General features: G+C 38.6%; 1 protein-coding gene across 4 annotated transcripts in view; it reads right to left on the reverse strand.

Annotated features, from left to right (window-relative positions):
* Positions 1 to 4,311: 4,311 nt before the first annotated feature.
* cog6 (component of oligomeric golgi complex 6) overlaps positions 4,312 to 22,466 on the reverse strand; it is a 34,545-nt gene continuing 16,390 nt past the window's right edge. For all 4 annotated transcript variants that reach the window (XM_041260271.1, XM_041260272.1, XM_041260270.1 and 1 more), the window contains exons 10-15: positions 15,999 to 16,130; positions 15,683 to 15,850; positions 15,329 to 15,436; positions 11,374 to 11,427; positions 6,626 to 6,705; positions 4,312 to 5,313 (exon numbers count right to left, since the gene is read on the reverse strand). In XM_041260271.1, coding sequence (XP_041116205.1) covers positions 5,166 to 5,313; positions 6,626 to 6,705; positions 11,374 to 11,427; positions 15,329 to 15,436; positions 15,683 to 15,850; positions 15,999 to 16,130 — 690 coding nt within the window. In that variant the 3' untranslated portion in view covers positions 4,312 to 5,165. The remainder of the gene's footprint in view (positions 5,314 to 6,625; positions 6,706 to 11,373; positions 11,428 to 15,328; positions 15,437 to 15,682; positions 15,851 to 15,998; positions 16,131 to 22,466) is intronic.

Here is a 22,466-nt window from a genome sequence, read left to right on the forward strand (position 1 = left end):
CAACTAGCCAATATTACCCCACTGCCTTTAGCCCTGAAAATAAATGTTGTTACAAAACTCAATAATACGTAATGTAATGGAAAAATGTATGGATGCAACAATATAATTTTATAGCCAATAAACAACGCTGCCAAGCTTTTCTATTCCATGCCTATAATGTTCCACTAAAGAATTTCACAGCAGACATAAAACTAGTAAAGCAGCACCACAAAGAATTATTGAACCCAAAACTATACTTAAATAAGTTATAACTGGGTTACAATCAGTTAAGTATCATTTTTTCATTCATCAGCATTCTTTGTTAAGATAATAATTAAAGAAAAGTTATGCCTCCCTGTTTGTGATATTTGCAATCATTCTGAGTGATTACTACACAAATACTGTGTTTTTTTTATTTTTTGAGAAGCCTGTGAAAGGTGCTTTGACTGAGTTCAAGAGCTGTTCTTTTGTGTACTACTTACCTGCTACAGACTTATATCATGTAGGGTAGATCAATGAAAGCATCTTTATATTAGAAAGCTTCATACTATTGCCAGCAACAGTAAAATAAACTTGATCCAAAGTAGCTTAGATGACACTGACTGTTCTATAAAAACATGGAAGAGAAGCCCCTTAACATGGGCCAGACTTAACATACAGTAACTTAACATAGACCTGTCAAAATGAAGAAAGAAATGCATTCATAGTAAAGCCATTGTGATAAGAACCACTCTGAATGACTGCAAACATCAGTAAAATAAATAAATAAGAACATGTCATTTCAAGCTACGTAATCTTTAAAAATGATGGATTGCTAAAAAAAAAAAAAAACATTTTAAAAAGTAGAGAACACATAGGTACCTCTTATTGACTGTAAAAGTGGTGGGGGTCAAGGTTGCCCCAATGGTTTCTTGAAACTTGGCTTGTGTGTTTGATCTCTCCACTTTAAATGCCTTTGTTTTTGTTTCGTACAGTATTAGATGGCAATGTTTATATCTGATAGTGAAAAAGAAATAAATACATATCAAGGCAGATAAATAAATAAATGTATATGTGTTGATTTATGTATTCATGTATTTATTTATTTTTTTGTTTTACCAAACCACAAATAGCATTACTCTCATCAACCAGTATCGAGAGGAATCGTACTTCTTTGCACCAATAAGGACCACAATGAGCGTTACACTGACAGGAGACCATATTTTTTCAGGGATCAAGATCAGAATCTCAACGAATTTTCTCAACTAGTTGTGTAGCACTGACAGTATATATAATAATAATACAACATGCTTTCAAACTGAAGGTTATAGTTGTAAATCCCATGCATGGCAGACCTTTTTTATAGTATATAAAAATAAATATATATATATATATATATATATATATATATATATATATATATATATATATATATTGCATATATATATATATATTTTTGCAGGCAAATGTTCCATTTAAAACATAACTCATTTAATATAAACGATATAGGCGTCACAATAAGTGCGTTCCGCAGTAAATTTCCATGTTGACACTAAATTGTCATTAAACTCGAATGTCCTGTAATATACATATGCGTAGATAAAAGTGCTGTGGTCTGCAAAAAAATGTTTCTACATTTCACCTAAGAGTGTTGGGAACTACAAATTAAAAGTGAAATGGTGTTTTGGCTGATTTACTTTTACTGTGCCAATACCCTCAAAACATTTAAACTATCCTTCCTGAGAAAGTCTTTGACAGTTCTCACTGATAACTTGGCCCCTCAATCACTATAATAGCAGGCATATAACCTGTTGAAAATATTTAAATGTGAACTCAAATTTATTTTGTGCAGTGCATTTTTTACAGGGTTTTTTTTGTAGAGATGTACTCAGTTGACCTATTTTAAAACATTTTTCTGATGTGGTTGTGCGTGCCACTAGGTCATAGAAATATAGAAGGGCTCTTGGGGTTTGGACTGAGGGTTTTCTATTTGCTCTGACAAACAACAACATTAAAGATACTTCAATGTACTTCTGTACACTAAAGATGTAATGACTTCTACCTAACCTGCTCTCAATGGCCTGTACAGCTGCATTTCCTTTGATCAAAGTTCCCATGCTCAGGTGCTGAGAGGCGTTTTTGTTGGGCATTAAATTAAAATTCCATCTCTGAGGAAGTACACACCTGTTTTGAAATATAAAACTACTGGCGAAGGGAAATAATTGGTGTATTTTAAAGTGTTCATAAGCACATTTCTGGCACATCAGTTTTCAAGTTCTGATCATAATCCAGTGAAGGAGGGTCTAAAGTGACTTTAGTAGTTGCAAGCATAGAAGTTTGTTCTTCGCATTTTAGGAAATAAGGACAGAATGTGATGACATCACACACAACTAGTTACCATGTGCCAGACAAATGACAAACAAATCAGTTTAAACTTGTTCTGATATAAAAACGAAGCAGTGTTTGTTTCTTGTTCATGACTGGCAGACAATATTTGTAATTCTTAAGTGTTATAAATAGCATTTATTTGCATTGAGAGGTAACAGAAAACAAGCATCTACACATTTTTTCTTTAGTCCATTAACAAATGCACTTTAGTAAGCAAGAACAGAAACGAATGTGAAATCGTGTTACAATTAACAATGAAAAACTTGTTAAAAGGTCTGTCTCCTAAAAACGAGTCCTTCATTTTACAAAGATGTAGTCTTTAGTGGATTAATCACAACACTTCTTCAGTATGTACCAGAGCCGCATTGAGATTGTGCCACATCAGGCTGGAACTACAGGCACAGAAACATCTAGGAGAATCTGCCCTTTTCTACTGCAGCTGCTCTGAGTTTGTCCGCTTTGCCTGGGACGCCTGAGACTTCAAGTACTACCATAGGTTATTTTAATAACATTACCAGCTGGGTGGACACTGGGGACGTCAGATAATCACTGTTGATTTGAGTCTTCTTGTGTGTCTGCGAGACCAATATCAGGCAGGAACTCAAATCCTGAACCAATTGGTTATCCTCCACTGATTACGACAGTATTCTATTAGGTATTCAATATGCACCACTTGGATTTGGCTTTTACTATGAAGTCATTGATCTTGACAATAAGAGTTAATCTTTAAAAGGATCTCCAAATATATTGCTTGAAAAACATACCGAGAATTACTCAGAGAAACTGGTATTTCAGTTTTGTCACTAGGATACATTATTCCATTGTCGTTTCCAATTCGTATGTCCTCTGGCAAACCTGTTTGCTTCATTAGATATTGCTGGATTCCAGAGCGTTTCTCTTCTCTATTTTTACGTTTCACAGCCACTTTCTTAGTGTACAGCCTGACACATTGAACCCATGTCTTTCACTCACTTCTACATTCACTTTTGGAAGTTTTGAGTTATTATGGATAGGTCCAAATTTGGTACTGGCCCTTGGACTCCTGATTCCTCTTCAAGAGCAAGTAGTGTCAAATTATATTTTCTTCATTTGTTAACTGAACCTTTACCTATTTATACTGTTTAAAATCATTCTGGGAGTTCTTCTTGCAATTACCCAGATACTGAAAGTTTGTGCCAATGTCATTGTTTACAACATCAGGAGCTGCTCTTCAGTTCGATTTGCAAACCGTAGACATATCTACTTCAGCCTCCGTCTCAATCTCCTGTCTGTCACAGCAGTGAATGCATGCACACACAGCAGACTGCTACTTTGTCACAAGCATTAATACCCTGTATCTTTCTAAATAAGGGATTTATGGGAGCTCCCTAATAAAAGCTGAATCTCAAAACAACAATTGTGTGAATACAGAAATTGTTACAGGTGTGTTTAATGGTATTTAAAACAGGATTCATTTATCCGCCTTTTTACATATCCGCCCTTACTCTGTCCCACCGCAGTCGGATATGCGATGGATTACTGTAGCCAAATTGAAGTAATGCATAAAAATAAAAAAAGAACAATTGCGGTGCTATTTGACAATGCTTTGATAAGTTACTCCTTTTATTAACAGCATGCTCTATACAAATGCAGTATGCACAAATCAATAAAGAAGCTGATCACATGTGCTGCAGAAGGCATGCAGTCATGCATGAATGAATACTCACAACCCCCTGGTGGGCGAGTAATACGAGGGTTTGAATGCATGCTTTACACAAGTGAGCAACATTGTTACAAAGAGACATGGAGTGAATACGGGTATTTAAATTCACATTAATTAACAGGGCTGAATTCAAAATCAATTACTTCAGAACTCAGAGGAAGTGCATAAGATATCAGGTGTTATTCCTGTGGGATTCAGCCAGAATTCATTATGAAATTGCTGCCATTATTTGAAAGCGTTACAGATTTTTTTTTTTTTCTAAATGTGGGCAGTCTAATAGACCATGCATTTCTTACAATAATAAATATAAAATCTTCTGAAATGTAAAAACATTTTTACATGAATGACACAACCACAAATGTTCTAGCTTTCAAGTCAACTCCATTTAGTAATTTGAAATATAATCTTTCAACTTTAAGGCAAGATTGTTAAACTAAGAAAAAGGAGGTTGCTTTGAAGAGAGTATATTAAAAAATACAGAGTAGTGCATTAAACTGAACAGCAACTGAAATTATCACTGGCATATGTGAGGGTTCTATAAATAGCACTGAACAGTGCTGAATATCTTCTTTTTTTTAAAATTGCTCCTTAAATATAGCTGGTGATTCAAGGCTGGCAGGCATTTTATCCAATATTAGATACTGGCGTGACTGTTGGTCCAGCCAAAAATGAAAGCTTCATTGTCTGAGCAAAACACACACAAAGACCCTGACTGGGCCTTTTACCAACCGTCTCCAAATGTAACTTAATTATCACATAAAAGGAAATACATATATAATATTGCTTAGAAAACTGGAGAAAAGCAGCCGATGCGTTTCAGAACATATTTTCTTTATTTATTTTTGTGGAATTTAGTTCATTAATTTATTGTGTCGTTAGTGATACCAAACTGTATGCAAGTATAAAGCAAGAGATATTTAGTTGAAAAATGATTTCCCCCCCAAACAACTTTGAAAAACGAAGCCCATAACCAAAATGTAATTGAATAATTTACTCTCTTGTTTTTCATAAAAGGAGGGTACAGATGTTTCTGACAGATACACAGGAAAAAGTATGTAAAGCACATCATTTACACATATTTTATCTCAAAGTGCATCCCCAGTCCAGGAGGTGTGGTCTAAGAAAGCAGAGAGTGCACTTGCTGGGAAGACCTGTGAAGAATGGCTCCTGGTTCCTTGTACTGGTTGACTGGGTTCATCACAGCAGTGTAGATTTCAGTGTAGGCTCTACAAACCAGCTCTGTGGACTTCTTAAATATCTGCTCTCTGAAAAATAAATAAAAATGACACGTCTAAAATCATATTGAATTAGATTTTTCAACCTAGCAAATTAAAGTGTATTTTCTATAATAACATAAGTTGGAACTGGCCATCAATGCTATCGATTTACTCTTCTTTAATCTTTCTCTGTATGCCATAAATACAGAGAAATGTAACTCTCATTAAAGTGCTGAATTACACCTTTTAATAGCAACATTATCATTTGTTTTACTAGCCTATTACCACAGGTAAAACTGGCTCAACGTAGGAGGACAATGTTGAGTCACGGTTTAGAATAGAGCCAGCACTTAAAATGTTTTTCCATTGATGTTCATTTGATCATCCTATTCTCCACCAGGTAAAACCAGAGTTTTATAACTGGGTAATCATCACTGATTGCATCAACCAGCCATTGTCTGGTACTATAAAATGCTACATGGTCATGAAATGTATAAAACACGTTCCAGCTATCTAGGCCACTGAACTCTCAAAACATTCTACAGTAAAATGTTAATTACAGAACTAAAATACTACTGAAACCTTGGAAGAAAAGAAAGTTTACACCACAGGAGCCACAACAATAGTTCAGTCAGACATTTCCCACATCAGTTCTGTTTCATGGCTTCTTGCAGTTCTTTAATAATACTTTTATAAGAAGCAGAAGGCTACATTGAAATTACAGTTGTGGTGACCCAGGCAGATTCTGTCTGCGTTCACACGACTGTTGTGCAATTTCACTTGTGCCAGTTGGTAAAGCCATCTTTAATAAAACTAGACAGAGATTTTCTGTTACAGCGCAGTAAATTGCTGCATAAAATGTGTGGTGCACATGAGGCCATTTCAAGAAATTCTTTTATTGAAGAATGCAGTAAAAGTATGACATTTACGACCTTTATGATGTATTTATTTCATTTTTAATTTAAATATCATCTTGTGCTTAATATTTGAACACCTGTTTTAATGCCAATATTATTATTATTATTATTATTATTAGTATTATTTTGCTGAATTAGTTTGGTTTAGTGGAGATAGTGTTTCCATCACATTCCAAAAGGTTGGCAGTATTCACAATAGTGCTGTTTCATTTTGTGTACGTAGTGTGATCACAAACACACAGGTCAGGAAAGTTTTATGCAAAAACAGAAATCTAGCATGTTGCTCACACACTGACAGAGATGTGTAGGTTTACAGTAAATTTTTTATATCCTGAGGTCACATTGCCTTAATTCCATATAAACATATTCAAGAACCCATCATTAAAACAAACAAACAAATAAATAAATAAATAAATACAGCCCACATTATTTTTGTTACTTACTTAAGTGTCGCACTTAGGAGGAAATTCAACTGTGCCATCACCAAAGAATCTGGAGAGGACAGGTAACGATCGAACTGAACCTGAGGTTAAGAACAAATGTTTTATTTTGAGACCATGAATATTAAGGAAAAGCGTATTAGTGATCACTCACTAATATTCTTTTAAGAGTTGTAATCATTAAAAGAACATATAGATAAAATATATGTTTAATAATAATAATAATAATAATAATAATAATAATAAATAATAATAATAATAATAATAATAATAATAATAATAATGTTTCCTTTCATGTAAGGAATATTAACCATTACAAATAGGTGTTTCCCTTTAAGACACCCGAACTGAAAACTCTATACCAAAGACTCTCGCTAGAGCAGGTTGGTGCTGCTGCGGCTCTGCCTTGCAACCATAAAATAGCAGCGCGCCCTTCCAGCAATGCCATTTTATTTTTCAGCCGTGCTGATTACTCCAGATACAGTTAAGTGTATCTTTCTTCTCTATATACCTATTAGCACTTTAACTTGTTTTTAGTGCTATATATTATTATTATTACTATTATTATTATTATTATTATTATTATTATTATATTACAGAATTGCTGAAGCATAAAATTCTTTTCAGCTATATTCTGTTGTTAGGTTAGTCCCACCGCGGCCTTGTGTGCCGTGGGAAGCCTGCTGCTCGATTAGCCGTTCCTTCCCAGGATCGTAGTACGTTAGACTAACTCGGTCCTTCGGAGTACATAACAATTTTTTTTTTCTTAATATGTATTGTGCATTCTACACATTAGATAAATATAAGAATATTCTGAGGAGCGCGTGGTTTCGTTTTTGTTCCATCAGTGCATTTTTATTGCTTTTCTGTGTTTTTCTTACAGAGGTAAGTAGAAAAAATAAATAAATAAATAAATAATAATTCCGAGCAGCTTGTAGGCGTTCCTACTAGCAGCTCGATGATGTTTTAGTACTGCTTCTGCAGTGCTATTACAAAGGTTTTTTGAAGCAGGCTTTTTCTATTTTTGTGAGTGAATTTAGAAATATCCAGTGGCTGACTCTCAGGTGGGAATCCCTACTAGCGTGCCACTTTATCACCCCCAATCTCACTTGCGAATTCGAAGTTACTGTTTCAGTACCGAACGTCGGTACCAAGTGCATTGAGTCGTGCCAAGCGTCGGCAACGATTACAAGTGTCGACGGTGAGCGCATCGTATCAGTACGGAGCGTCGATGCCGAGCACAAAATATCAGCACAGTGTTGAGCGTGGACGGAGAATGTCAGTGTTGAGTGTCGGCACAGAGTGCACCTTATAGTGTATTGCACACTATTGCACAGTATTGTTAACATGTCTGGATTCCATGCGTGTACCAGTTGCAAGACCAAGCTGCCTGCAAAGGATGGTCACATGGAGTGCATTGTATGCCTTGGGCCCAAGCATACGCAGAAGGCTTTGACAGACATCACTTTGTATGATACCTGTGCATCGTTCAAGAAACGTACTCTCGAGAACCGAGTAGCACGTCACTGTAGGGAACGATCCCTCACGCCTGCGCAGCGCTCAGCATTGCCGCGCATCCCCAGGGAAGCTGGCCCCTCTTCTCGTCGTCCTGTCCAGGCAGTGGGTAGGAGTCGGGCAAGGAAGAGCACTACCTCTCGTTCCTTGTCTTCCTATAGTTCCTCCTCACCTCCTCACCTCCCCCCCTCCAAAGTGGAGGAGGAAGAAAGCCCACCAATCACGTTCGGCAGGCAGGGAACAGCGAGAAAATGTGGGAGGCAGTTTCAAGCCTGCAAGCAATCCTTGCAGAGCTGCTGAAAGAGTGCTCAGCTACACCGTCACTGCCGGTAGTGTCACCAATTGCAGACAGTAACTGATGAGATAGATGACATGCTTTCAAATCATTGCCTCAGAGGTGGAGGATGACTAGCTGGTTCTCCCCTCTGACATGCGAAGTCTGACATGCTTGTGGCACAGCTCCCGTTTTTGGCTGAGATTATGCCCTTAATGGCAGTGGGAAACTGCAATTTTGCAGGTGCCCTGGCCTGGAGCACAAACTGAAAGGCGCTCTATTTATGATGAGCAGCCGACACTTCTCCCTGCTGCCCCTCTGGTCCACTTCCTGTACGAATTACAGTCCACCTGGGAACACCGGGCCACGGCCGTGGCAGTTTCCCGTTCAATGGACTTGCTGAACGGGATTTCTGAGGCGGACAAGCTGGGTCTTACCCACTTTCCACAAGTAGAGGCCCCCACTGCTGCACTGGTTCAGCCTGCTAACTTGTCCTTATTTTCCAAGGACGCAGCATGCCCGAACAAGCAATGAGGAGTGACTGAGGTCATTCTAAAGAAAGTCTACACAGCTGTCACTTTCTCTGCTAGACTGGGAAGATACAACAGCATTCTTTTAGCTTAACAAGTTCATCTTATCGGGGACATTGCTGAGACCCACAAGCCTTCGTCTCTTCAGTTAGATGAGTTACGCTTGATTTCACGGAACCTGCTCAGGCTGTCCAAGCTTAGTGGGCATGCAATAGGCAGGAACCTGGCAGCATTAGTGGCTGCACACAGACAGCTTTGGCTTTCCCAGGCACGAGTGCTGGATGGAGATAACACAGTTTTGTGTTGGACGCTCCCGTCACCCTGGGTCACACTTTTGGTCCGGCGGTAGACGAAATGATACAGCAGTCACAGTGTGTAAGGGAATCCACCAAGGAGTTGGTGCGCCTTCTGCCAAAGCACCCACCGCCACCGTGCAAGCCTGCAGCACAGTAACAACCTAGGCCACTCAGAGGCATCAGAGTCCTCACACTATCTGGATGACTGGCTATTCTGTGCAGGGTCTCCACCACTAGCGCACAAACACACAGAACTCGTCACCAATCACTTACATCTGTTAGGTCTGAAAGTGAACGATGCAAAGAGTTGACTAGCTCCCGCAAAGCCAGTCACCTACTTAGGAGTGCGTTTGGGCTCAGAGCTGTCGGAGAACAGAGTGGAGAGAGTAACCGACTGCCTCGAGTTGCTTCAACTCAGCAGGGTTCTTCCAGCAGTGGTTTTCCAGAGGCTTCTGGGATTGATGGCAGCAGCATCGAATACCCTCCCACTGGGTCTTCTACATATGCATGGTTCGTCAACCGGTGTTAAACCGCAACAAGCTTGTGACAGTGTCAAATCATTGTCTACAGGCACTCTCCTGGCGGAAACAGCCATCTCAACCACGCTTAGGAGTAGCACTGGGCAGAGTCACCATGACAGAGGCCAACACCACAGACGCGGCCAACTTTGGGGTTGGGCCGGAGTATGCAAAGTGCATGGCAACCTCCGTGGGAGGGTCGCCACAGCAATGTTTTGGAACTGCAGGCAGTTTACCTGTCACTGATTCAGGGGAGAGACGTGCTTGTTCGCATGGAAAATACAACAGTGGTGTCCTAAATAAACCACCAAGGTGGCTTGCAATCGCCCAGTCTGGACCGCGTGGCCCACAAGCTTCTGCGATGGGCAGAAATGAACCTGTTATTACTCCGGGCTCCAACTGGGTTGCGGACCTTGTCTCACTGAGGTCCCCAGCGGTACAGAGTGGAGCCTCTTGTGGGAGAGATTCGAGACAGAGGAGGTGGATCTTTTAGCCTCTTGGGAGTCGACACATTGTCCCCTATGGTTCTCCATACACAGAGAAGGAGGACCTCTGGGGATAGACACAATGGCACACCTGTGGCCCACACGTCTTTGTGCGTTCCTGCCGCCTGGGCTGCTCCTGCTCTGTTTGGAGAAAATCAGATCAGACCAGACCAGACCAGGCCAGGGTGCTCCTAATAGCCCCTCTCTGGCCCAGGAGAGTCCGATTCTCCTCTCTGATGCAGCTCCTGAACAGCCAGCCATGGGAACTGCTGATGCGTCACAACCTGCTCAGTCAGGCGTGGGCCACTCTGTGGCACCCCAGCCCATCGAGCCTGCAGCTCTGGGCTTGGCCCCTGAATGGTTGCATTTGAGCAGTCTGGGGCATTCAAACATCGTGACTGACATCTTACAAAATGTTAGGGCAGCCTCTACTCGTTCCCAATATGGGTACAAGTGGGTCATGTTCCAGATGTGGCGTTTGGCTCGTGGGTTCGAACCCACGATATGCCCTATGGCAGTTATACTGCAATTTTTACAGGACCTTTTTGACGCATTCATCTGAGCTCAAATTTTTGTCTTTCAAGACAGCTTTCTTGCTTTCGATCACCTCCGGTAAGCTGGTGAGTGAAATGCAAGCATTTTCAATTGCGAAAGCTTGTCTAATTTTTTCCAGAGGCCAGAACGAAGGTCACCCTTCATACTAACCCAGTAATCAGCATGACTGCAAAAAGAAAATGGCATTGATGGAAGGGCGCGCAGCTATTTTATGGTTGCGAGGCAGAGCCGCAGCAGCACCAACCTGCTCTAGCGAGAGTCTTTGGTATAGAGTTTTCAGTTCGGGTATCTTAAAGGGAAACACCCATTTGTAATGGTTAACATACCTATTTCAGGGAACCAGGGTTATGATAATAACTTAAAGTTATTGCTTTTTCTGACTGTTGCAGCAGTTTCTTCTCTTCCAATTACCCATTGATCCTGATTGAGTTTGAAAAAATGTATAGCCCTACACCACTTCTGTTAAAAAACAAAACAACATTATGCAAAAGAGCAAGCTCAGATTGAACATGCTGGCCGATACATGCCACAGCTATCACTGACATTTTTAACTGAAACAAATCCCATGATCCACTTACCATAGCAGCCTTTAGAGAGGAGCTATCCATGCTGGGAATGTTTGCTAAAGGCCCCTAAAGGAGAGTATCAAAAGAAAACAATAAAAATGCAGAATAGTAATCACAACAAAACACTGTAATAAACATACAGAAGATTGTTGATGTCACTTGAAACACTGCCGCTTTCCACTATTTTTAGAACGCTGTTTGGTTCTAAAACATAAAAACACATTTTGTAGACTTAGGCAGACTTTCTTTTTAGTTGCTCACGCTTGTGAATCATCTACTTAACATATAAAATAAAAAGGTGGTTTGTTTATTATATGTAAGACAAAAATAGATCCATATGTGTATTACAAGAAAACAGATAATAAACTGCTTTAGACAGACTGCCATAACACTGAAGCAGATGTCTTCATAGTTGAAAGACAAAAACAAGAGAGATGTCACTACAACATAAAATTAAATGACAGCAACCAACCTAAAATGACCTGTAGGTCAGGGCAGTGAAACACACATTTATATTGTCTCGAGATAGATTCTGAATACTTTTGAAACGTGGTATATGGACAAAATGTACCTTGAATTATTTTCAAGGCTAATCTTGAGGGGGACATTAGTGAAGGAGGGCACTATAGTTCACTTTCCTACCATTGCCAAGATGTTTCAAAAACTTAGAAAAAGAAATGTGGTCAAGATTCAGAGGACAATATGCCAAGACACTGACAGCATGTGAAGGTCACTTACTCCAGATAATAATTCAGAAAGAGAACAACACTAATGCTATAATTAGACATTTGAGCCTGTGATCAAAAACAAAGAATCAAACAGTGCTGCGCATTAACCTTGATGAAGGCATTGGGTGAAACGTTGGGCCTACTTAGCTAATGGATGTACCTCAGTGTAGTGAGGTAGCCTCCCCCAGCACTTTATAATGTTCTTCTGTGTATGTGGGAGTAGCTTCTTGCACAGTTTAATACAATTTGGGTCAACTGTTAAGCCTTTAATAGTTCCCAGTGAGGTGTGACTCTACAAACAGCCTAAGGCAAAAAAAATAAATGCTCAGCCTTATGCAAGAAAACAGAAAATAAGTTATGCAACAAATTGTGAAGCATCTAAAAGTAAGACATCATGACAGTGCAAATTATATATATATATATCCCCTAACCATTTCAGAAAACATTGCAAAACCAGAATAAAACTGTCAGAGTCCAACATTGATAAATCAAAACAGCCCTAAGCTCGCTGCAGTTATCCTGTTGCTGGGGAAACAAACATGAAAGAAGATTACTCAAGTACCCATTTAGTTGTGTGACTGTTAATAGAGCCACAGCTGTGAAACACTAATATTAACTCCCATAGGCAATTTCTGTTCTGAAAACAATATTGTACTTCTCACCACATGCGTGGGAAATGGCGAAAAATAGAGACTGCTACATTGTACTACGTCTATAGAGAAAACCCAGTGATAACACCTCATCTTTACATTGTACTGCACCTTTACAGAAAACCCAGTGATAACACCTCATCTTTACATTGTACTGCACCTTTACAGAAAACCCAGCGATGACACCTCGTCTTTAAATTGTACTGCACTGTGATAGTGATGGCTGCAGGGGTGACGTCAGACCAGAAAGGAACACACACAAGCAGGTACTGGCAAGGGCAAAACTGAAACGCTACGGTGTTCAGCTTTATTTTAAAATAATTTAGTCGTCGCCACTTTTTTACCCAGATTTTCTCCCCAATTTGGAATGCCCGATTATTATCTGTATTCTTAGCTCACCACTCGCAACCCCCCAGCCGACTCAGGAAACGGCGGCTGGAGCACGAGTCCTCCGAAATGTGCTCCTGCCAAGCCATCATTTTTCGCACTGTGGATCCACAACGAAGCACCAGACCTATAGTGCCAGAGGACAACACAGATCTGGCAGCTCCACTGCAGAACCACAGGGGTCGCTGATGCGCGGCGAGCCATGGATTCCCCTGCCGACCTAGGCCCTCCCTACCCGGGCAGCGCTCGGCCAAATGAGCGCCGCCCCTAGGAACTCCCGGTCACAAACTTGCGATCTCCAGGCTATAGGGCACATCCTGCACTCCGCGCGGAGCGCCTTTCCTGAATGTGCCACTCGGCAGCCCCCTGGTGTTCAGCTTTTATTAAATATTAAAACAAAGATTTAAAGAAACACCAAACAAAAGGGCACGTTGGCCAAACAAACAATAACAAGTATCGTGTTGGTTTATTAACCAGCACTTTTAGCAATTGTTATTTTTCTATGTTTACTTATTACCTCCTCTCTACACTCATTCTCCACTCTGAACCCCCTTCACCGTGGAGCCCAAGCTCTGTTGCTAACCCTTCGCAAGTGTGCCTAAAATTGAAACCTTCACTGAAGATGTATTTATTTTAATAGCTGTGCAATAAGGATGAACCAAGCTGAAATCCTAGGTTCCTTTTATTTGATTCTACAGCATGGGTTACATAACTAATACAAGGAAATGCCATTGCTGTAAACTCAATAAAATTAAAAAGTAGACCATCATGACCACTGTCATCATCATCATCCACTGTATGCACATGTAAAAATGTACGTTACATACAGACTGATGCCTTCATATACCCCCAGCCTCTGACACAACCAATGTTGTCTCTGTCTCTCTCTGTGGACAGACACTCAATTTAACCCCTTATTCTGATGCTGAAGAATGCTGTTCACAAACGTCATCCTAACTGGACAAGTGGTTCTGTAGATATACTGTGTGTAAATATTTAAGTGTGATATACAGACAAAGTGATAGATGACAGAGAACCTCTACATTATTTTCATTACCTTGGTACATAAAAAAGTCCTATTGTAGTCATATAAAAATTAAAAAAAAGATATTAATTCCCGATACAGTTTCTGCATAAAATGTGGACTCTGTAATCTAAATCATTCAACAAATGTATTCAAGTCAGACCCCGGAATGTTTCTGCAGAATGCTTTTATCTCAAGGACAGCAAATTAATTGAAACACCCCCAAATGATCATGGACAATATTTCATTGTTGACAGAATACAGCACTATAAGTTTCCTTCAGTTCTGGCTCTAATATGCATGCTTGCTGGCATCATACAGCTGGAACCTAGTGATGGGAATATTCAGTTTAGATGCAAACCTAAATCTAAATATCCCAGTAAAAAATTATGTGAAGGGCCCAGTTTTTTATTTAAAAGTCAGACTAACAAAGACTGGGCAGCATCTCCTGCAGGAATATATGGCAAAAGCACATGACCGGAGCAGAAAAAAACATGATCAGACAACCCTGTCCTCCAAAGAGACAAATATGAAAAAAAGAGAAAGAAATGAATAGAGAAACTAAAAGGATTCTGTCTTGGACAATTATATAATCGCAGGTCTTAGGTGTTTAAAACTCCGGTATTACAAAAACAGAATTTCTTATCAGAACGTAGGACTTCTTGAATATATGGATACGCTAACAGTGAGAGACTTAGCAACACACATTACCCTTTTCTAATCCTACAGCAGTTCAAGTTCAATCAGCCTACCTTCTCATTAACATAAATGAAACATTTCTCATTCTTTTACAGCAGAGATGCTGTTAAAGTTTTTGAAACAAAACATTTACAAGATTTTTGTAAGAAACATACATATCTAAATAAAAAACTGGTTATGTGTTTATTTTTCTTCTAAAAATAGGAGAGTTGTGGAAAGGTGATATTACTGTATTAATGTGTGATTAATGGATGTGGCTCAAGCTGGAGGTTTCCATGGCAACTACAGTTTTAGACTTGGGCTGCACAGGAATATATAGAGCGCAAAGCTGTACAAATAAATAAACCGCTGCTATTTAAAATAGAAGCTTGTTAAATTAGGTTATGGGGTGGAGTCTTCAGCTAAAGCACCTAAAAAGCAAACTGTATCACCAATTAATGGTCACCTAACTAGTATTAAGGTCTCGCGAACATACTCACCTGTTCGGGTTTGTGCTGCTGCACACAGCTGTATATATAGCTCAAGCCTGACTTTGTCAGCACATAGGAAGCTTGGTCATTTATTAAAGTGTCTAGATGGGCTTCAATCTGTAAACCAAAAAGTAGATAATTAGAAAAACTATTTACCTCTTAAAATGCTTTCCATTATAATCCTCTAAAAGCGACAGCAAGAAAAACATTTCTACCAGGTGTAGGGACAGACCTTTAAGCTACAAGCCAATGACCTAGAGCGACTGCAAATGAAACTACATATAGAAACAACCTAGCAGCATGAAAGTGGCTCATTGAAAGCGCGTCTTTATCATATACAGTATCCTGCAGCTAAACTTTTACCTGGAACTCCAGCATTTCCAGCCTTTTGTCTGTAAACTCAAAGAGTGCAAGTGTGGTCTTCATCATGTAGAGGGAGTTTACCATATAGGTGGCCATATCCACTGTACCCAGGTTGCTGGCAGAAACAGTGCAAAGCTGTAACAGTGGGTCAAGGATACAGGACAGGACCTACAAAATATTTTAGATATATGATTAACAAATGTTATAGTTTAAGCATCATGATTACCACGCACACATTTTTGTTTTTAATGCATTTCCCTATAACTGAATTGTGAGATCTTCTGTACAAAAAACACAAAATCAAGAGAAGAGTTACCTGTGCAAAGTCAGCCTGTCTTGCATCCAGTGGCACTACTGAAGAATCATGGGATGCCAGCACCTCACGTAGTAAAGACAGGGTTTGGTTTAAAGATGATGTTGGTCCCAGGTCTGGGGGTGGGAGTTCAATCTGCATGAAAAACAAAGATGGTATATCTATGCAAAATAGAAGCCCACTAGATCTGGAAGCTGATTGGCTGGTCGCACTTAATCGTTTTCTAATATAATTTAATTAATATAATTGATATACAGAAATTATTTACTTAATACACATTTTAATCAACACTTATTATACTTATGAATAAACTGATGTTCATTTATTCAAATTTAAAAAAAATTAAAACAAATATTTTCTTACTCTTCACTGGTACTATCTCTTGTGTGTAGTGATATTTACTGTTATTGGAAATATTTATTTTTTATTTGCCGTTCGTTAAAAAAGTAAATAATCTAATCATTTTATAATCGTTTTATAATAGCATTAACACACTCCAGGGGGCCTTATAATGCCTTAACCACTCAGCTGCTTATCTCACGATTTCCACGTGGCGTGCATGCAAGTCCAAATGTGAGAATAGCATGCAAGCGCTTACGCATCTGCAAAGTTAACATTTCTAAAAAGTGATATGCCTGCACAAGTATTATAATGTTATTATAATGCTGGCATTGGGAAAAAAAAAAAGTTGGTGTTTGCTGCACCAATTACATTTCAAGCACACCATCTTTAATTATCCTTGTATAGCTTCTGTTTTAAAAGTATTTCTTACGTTGAAAAAAAAAACTTGATCCCAATGCAAAAAGTAAAGGCTGCACACTGAGGCTGTCTTGTCTGCCTTTGAACTGGGTAACGTATCCCTCTCCCAAAAATGAAATAGCACTGATCACCGCTGCTGTTCAGGACTGCTCTGAACAACTTCAAATAAATCAAGAAAACTAAACTGAAAACGTAAATATCCATAAAATGTACAAAGCAAAGATACCATCAACTGTAATTACATTACTGCTTGGGCAACACACATTGAAATGGAAACTTTTTTTTGTTTTTTGTTTTTCTAGACTGGTTTTAAAATAAGAACTTTTATAACAATAAACAACATTGTGGACATAAAAAGCTAAATATTCTACAATGTACTGTTTATCCGGTAAGCAATTAAATATTTAGGCAGATTTGTTGTACAGTGCACTCTGTTTTAAGATTCTTGTTTATTTGATTCTTATAAGCGTTTGATTCTTAAAATATGATTAAAATTAGCAAAAGCGCCTATGCAGATCAGCAGTTTAAATACAGTATACAAATGTCAATGGTGCTCAATCACTGAGGACAATATATCAAAACAAGTCCTTGTGTGTAAGCAACTTGATATATGATCATGACTCAGGCTGCTGAATCCTATTTTACTACAGTATACTTGAGAAGCGATCACCTCGTGAGGGTGCCTAGTTTAACTGCCATGTGGTGTTACATGTAATGGCATTTGATTTAAAATGACAGTACAGTATTTTAATGTCATGACTACCACTGCATTTAAGCATCTGTGGCTTGATTTTTTTCAGTTGTGATGCAAATCTCAGTTTTTCACTAGGCCTCTCCTTCCTTCCCACTGTGCCGCTATGCAATTCCCCTTCCTCTACATGCATATCACACAATAGCAGTGCTGTACTCAGTAAGTATTCAATGAATGTGTACTCACTTTATTAAAACAAATGTTCACAAACAGAGAACACAAAAAATACCTGTACAAAGCAGTCACACGTCTTTCTTTTTCCTGTCATGTCGACACATGTAAGCTGCATGACTTGCTTTTTTTCTACTGGGAGTCACTGCAGACCAGGGATTATATTGCACACGCTGTGTACAGTATTGTATTACATGCAGTCAGTTTGCCCTGAAATGATTCTTCTAAGCGAACTGCTTGATTCTTACAAAGCGGAATATTTTAGCATGGCTAGTATAGGAATGATTTGGTCCCAGTGGTTTTGATCACTATATGCAGTTGATTCTTATATCAGTAATTCTTACAAACGGAGTGCATCATATATTTTTCTGCTTTATTAAACACTTTGTTTAAGCATAAAATATCTTTAAATACCTATTTTTAGACAGCCAAATGCTGTAAAATAAATAGTGAAAAAATACAGCCTTAATTATAACACACACAAGTATATTTCAGAAATACAAGCAATAAGTATAGAGGTTGTGGCAGGACCAAGACCAAGCGAAGCAAGATGTGAGGCCCTTTTATCAAAAAGTGAGGTTTATAAAAGTTTGTGGGGGGTGTGCAGTCCCTCTGGCCCTCCCTGCTCCAGCGCCCTTGCTTCTGGTTTTGCAATACTCCACCTGATTGTTAAGCGACATGTTAAAAAATAACTTTTACGGTATATCCTGTGAAGTCCCTGCAGAATAATAGCAGCAATCTTAAGAAGCCTGTGTTCCCAGTATTATTTTTAGCTCTGCCAGAAAGTGATGCATAATGTTTTAAACTCTTCCAAATTGATTATCACCACACACTGGAGACAATTTGTTTTTTCTGCAGCAGTGAATGAAGTCGTTCTTGGCTTGTTACCGGTATTGATTATCCACTGCACAGGCTGCACATGGATCTATACTGGGTCGTGTTCAGGAATATTTTGGCAGCAATTTGGGACTGGGAGATTGATGCTGTTTTTCATCCCAACTTCATAGGCTGTGTTCAAGCCAGGTTTTAACATTTAAACGACACAACTTCAAAAACTGTTAACTGGCTAATCGAGCTTTGTTTTTTTTTTTTTTCTTCTTTTAAAGGCAGTTTTCCATTTTTCACAATAGATAAGTCCAGTAAAACATGATTTATTTATAACATAAAAGCACTGCAGTGAATGTCTCGCTGCTAAGGTTTCCGTTCTCAGTGGCTAGTATTCTGGATTATTATGCAGTAGGCTATACCAGGAGAATTCACATGTGTTTTTGCCTTTAAATATATTGATGCCACCAAGATTATTTACCTTTTCCACACTAGAATCTTCAATGTTAAACTTACATTTAGAAGCGGTTTGTCTAAAGTTTCTAAATGGTGGTCTGTCTTAACTTAATGAATTGTCATTAGAGATTGATATACTGTAAAGGGATTACTCTCTATACTAAGAGACCACAGCCAGGCTCGGGTGCCAGATGACCTTTCAGACTTGCAAATTTGGTTTCCTGACTGATCCCAGATGAATTTTGCAGGCAGATTTAACTGGCAGTCTAGTCTGTTCATAACTTCTAACATTCTGCATTAAGTTACTGTTATAAATGATATTGGCTATAAATTAACCCCAACAGAATGAGCTACATCTTCAGGAAACCAGGAACGGAGAATGTAGAAAAAAAAAGAAAGTAATAGTAATAGATTATCCATATAGCCAAAAATATGTGCTTAAAGTGGTTACATGAAGATAACAAAAATACCTGCCGTGCACTTCCATCTGCTATGTAGGTTTAACATGTGGAGTTTTGAAAGACACACATGCTAATGCAAGCAAGTATTTTGATTTTAAAAACGGATATCTGGTTGTTCAAGAAAGCTCTGTTAAACAGTATTGCACTTCCTTAGTTATGTCACCATGATAAATTGTTCCCACACACTCATTCCTGTCATTAACCAATCAGCTGCTTCCCTTAATGACTGACATGCATAGAATGTGTAACAGTAACCAACCATCTTCAGGATAACTAGTTTGGATAAACAGATATACATAATGTTTTATTTATCTATTCTTTAAGGAAGAGGTGACCCATTGAGGATATGCACTATCTGTAAGTATCATTATGGAAGGTACATAAGTGCTAGAATTTCCATGTTAACTGTCAGCAGGGGAAAATGTAGTCTGCTGGCCTAATCAGTGGGAATCAGGACTACATTACCCAAGAGACACATGGGTCATCAGTGAGAAACACTTGAGGCTGATTAAACCATAGATAAAAGTAAGGGAAATCCTGTGATCTGGGTCTGTTTTTTTTTTGTTAGGACGTGTTGTTGTGGTTGTTCCACCCCGTTATTTATTGTTTATTGCCTACATGTTATTTTTTAGTCAAAACCATTCCCTATGACTAAATAAAAAACATATATTTGTTTTACTTATTTACGGTAAAAATTATTTGTCTGTATTTCGTCAGTACTCATAACATACATACAAACACATACCTTTCAGCTTGTTTGTATGCTGTACTCATAATAATCAAGAGCATGCAAAAGACAAAAAAAAGACCTCACTCCCATAGGACCGGCAGTGCATTTTAGAACACTCTACTCAAAGAGTTGAACGATGTGTTGCAGTAAGAATACCTATGCTAAGAAAGGGGAACAAGACTAAAAGGCTAAAATATGCACAAGAACACAGAAATTGGACTATGGAACAATGGTCAAAGGTGCTTAGGACTGTTAATGGATGGACACCTGTGCCTTCTGCCAGTTCTATTGTCTATTCAACGCTTGACTTCATTCTATTCCTTAAGGATATTACCTTCAAGTATTGCTCTAACCCTAACCTTGTTAGACAGCTTTTTGGATTTTCCAGTCCACAGTTTGTCAATTACAGATGATGTTTCTCTGTAATTACAGATTACGATTCGGATACCACACCCTGAAAATCAAGTGGTGCAGGCCATTTCACTCAGTGTTTTTCCTTCTTTATGCAAGTCAAGGTTGTTATACTAGTAGAAAACACTAGTGGAGGCTTTGAGTAAGTCATAATACATCAGAGTAGAAACATGTAACATGTCCATGACTTTTGCACTGCAGTTTATATATATATATATATATACACACACAGTAGCAGGGCAGAGGACAGCCCTGCATGTAATTAGAGGGGGCAGGGCAAAGCCCTGCTCTTAGGTAAATGTACTGTGGGGTGTGTTTACTATGATTTGTCGATTTAAATGTATTTTGTGTTTAGTTAAAAACACAATGTATTATGATGAAGTAATGGTTTATTGATATTTTTGTAATACCATGATTTCAAATGTATTGTTTTGTGTTAATTTAAAACACAATGTCTTTATCTGTTATTGTTTGGCAGCATGGGGGGGTTAAAGTCCCATCCAACTAAACCCGTGTGGAATGTGACCATCTCCGAATTGATCCATTTATTGTTAATTCGGAGATGGTCACGTATAAAAACCTGATCGTGGTGGGTGTTCAACAAGGAGGATCGTGTGCGCGGGAGAGACTGAAGAAAAACGAAACAGAAAGTAAAAAGAATTATAACTACTGCTTTTGCTGGAGGGACCAGCTCAGTACTTGCTTGGTGGAGGTATTTTTATTTGTGTTCGAAACTGTTTTGTTTAAACCTTTATTTTTGCTCTGTGAGGGTTATTTTTGTTTAAATAAATCCACACGTATCGCTGCTTTCAACCCTGCAAGTACCTGCCTCTGTGTCAGCTTTCTGGTCTGGGTACATCACCAGTCGAACCAACCTGTCACAATAATATATATATATATATATATATATATATATATATATATATATATATATATATATATATATATATATATATATATATATATATATATATATATATATCATTAATGTTTTGTTAATCTGCTTTTAACAATTAACAAAAAAGGGTTCCTTTTTGGACTTTTCCACATTGTATTGTGTTATAACATATTTTTTGTCACTGATCAACACAAAGTCCATAATGTCAAAGTGAAAAATAAAATCTACAAATGGTTTTAAATTAATTACAAATACAAAACAGAAAATAATTGATTGAATAAGTATTCACCCCCTTGAGTCAATATTTGGTAGAGGCTCCTTTGGCAGCAATTACAGCCATGAGTCTATTCGGATAAGTCTCTACCAGCATTGCTCATCTGGACAAATTTTTCCATCAAGTTGGATGGGGACCTTTGGTGAACAGCAATTTTCAACTCTTTCCACATATTCTCAATTGGATTGAGGTCCGGGTTTTTCACTGGGCCACTCCAGGAAATTGACCTTTTTGTTTTTAAGCCACTACAGTGTGGCTTTGACTATGTTTGGGGTCATTGTCCTGCTGGAAGATGAATCTTCTCCCAAGTCCCAGGTCTCTTGCAGACTTCAGCAGGTTTTCCTCCAGGATTTCTCTGTACTTTGCTGCACCCATTTTGCCCTCTATCTTCACTAGCTTTCCCTGCCCTGACGCCGAGAAGCATCCCCATAGCATGATGCTGCCACCACCATGCTTCACAGTAGGAATGGTGTTCTAAGGATGATGTGCGGTGTTAGGCTTGAGGCCAAAAAGCTCTATTTTGGTCTCATCAGACCATAGAATCTTCTTCCACTTGGTCTCAGAGTCTCCCACATGCCTTCTGGCAAACTCTAGCTGAGATTTGTGAGTTTTTTTTCAACAATGGCTTTCTTTTTGCCACTCTCCCATAAAGGCTAGTTTTGTGAAGCACCCAGACTATTGTTTCCATATGCACAGTGTCTCCCAACTCAGCCGTGGAAGACTGTAACTCCTTTA

The sequence above is a fragment of the Polyodon spathula genome, chromosome 9 (assembly GCF_017654505.1).
Source record: "Polyodon spathula isolate WHYD16114869_AA chromosome 9, ASM1765450v1, whole genome shotgun sequence".
Taxonomy (NCBI): Eukaryota; Metazoa; Chordata; class Actinopteri; order Acipenseriformes; family Polyodontidae; genus Polyodon; species Polyodon spathula.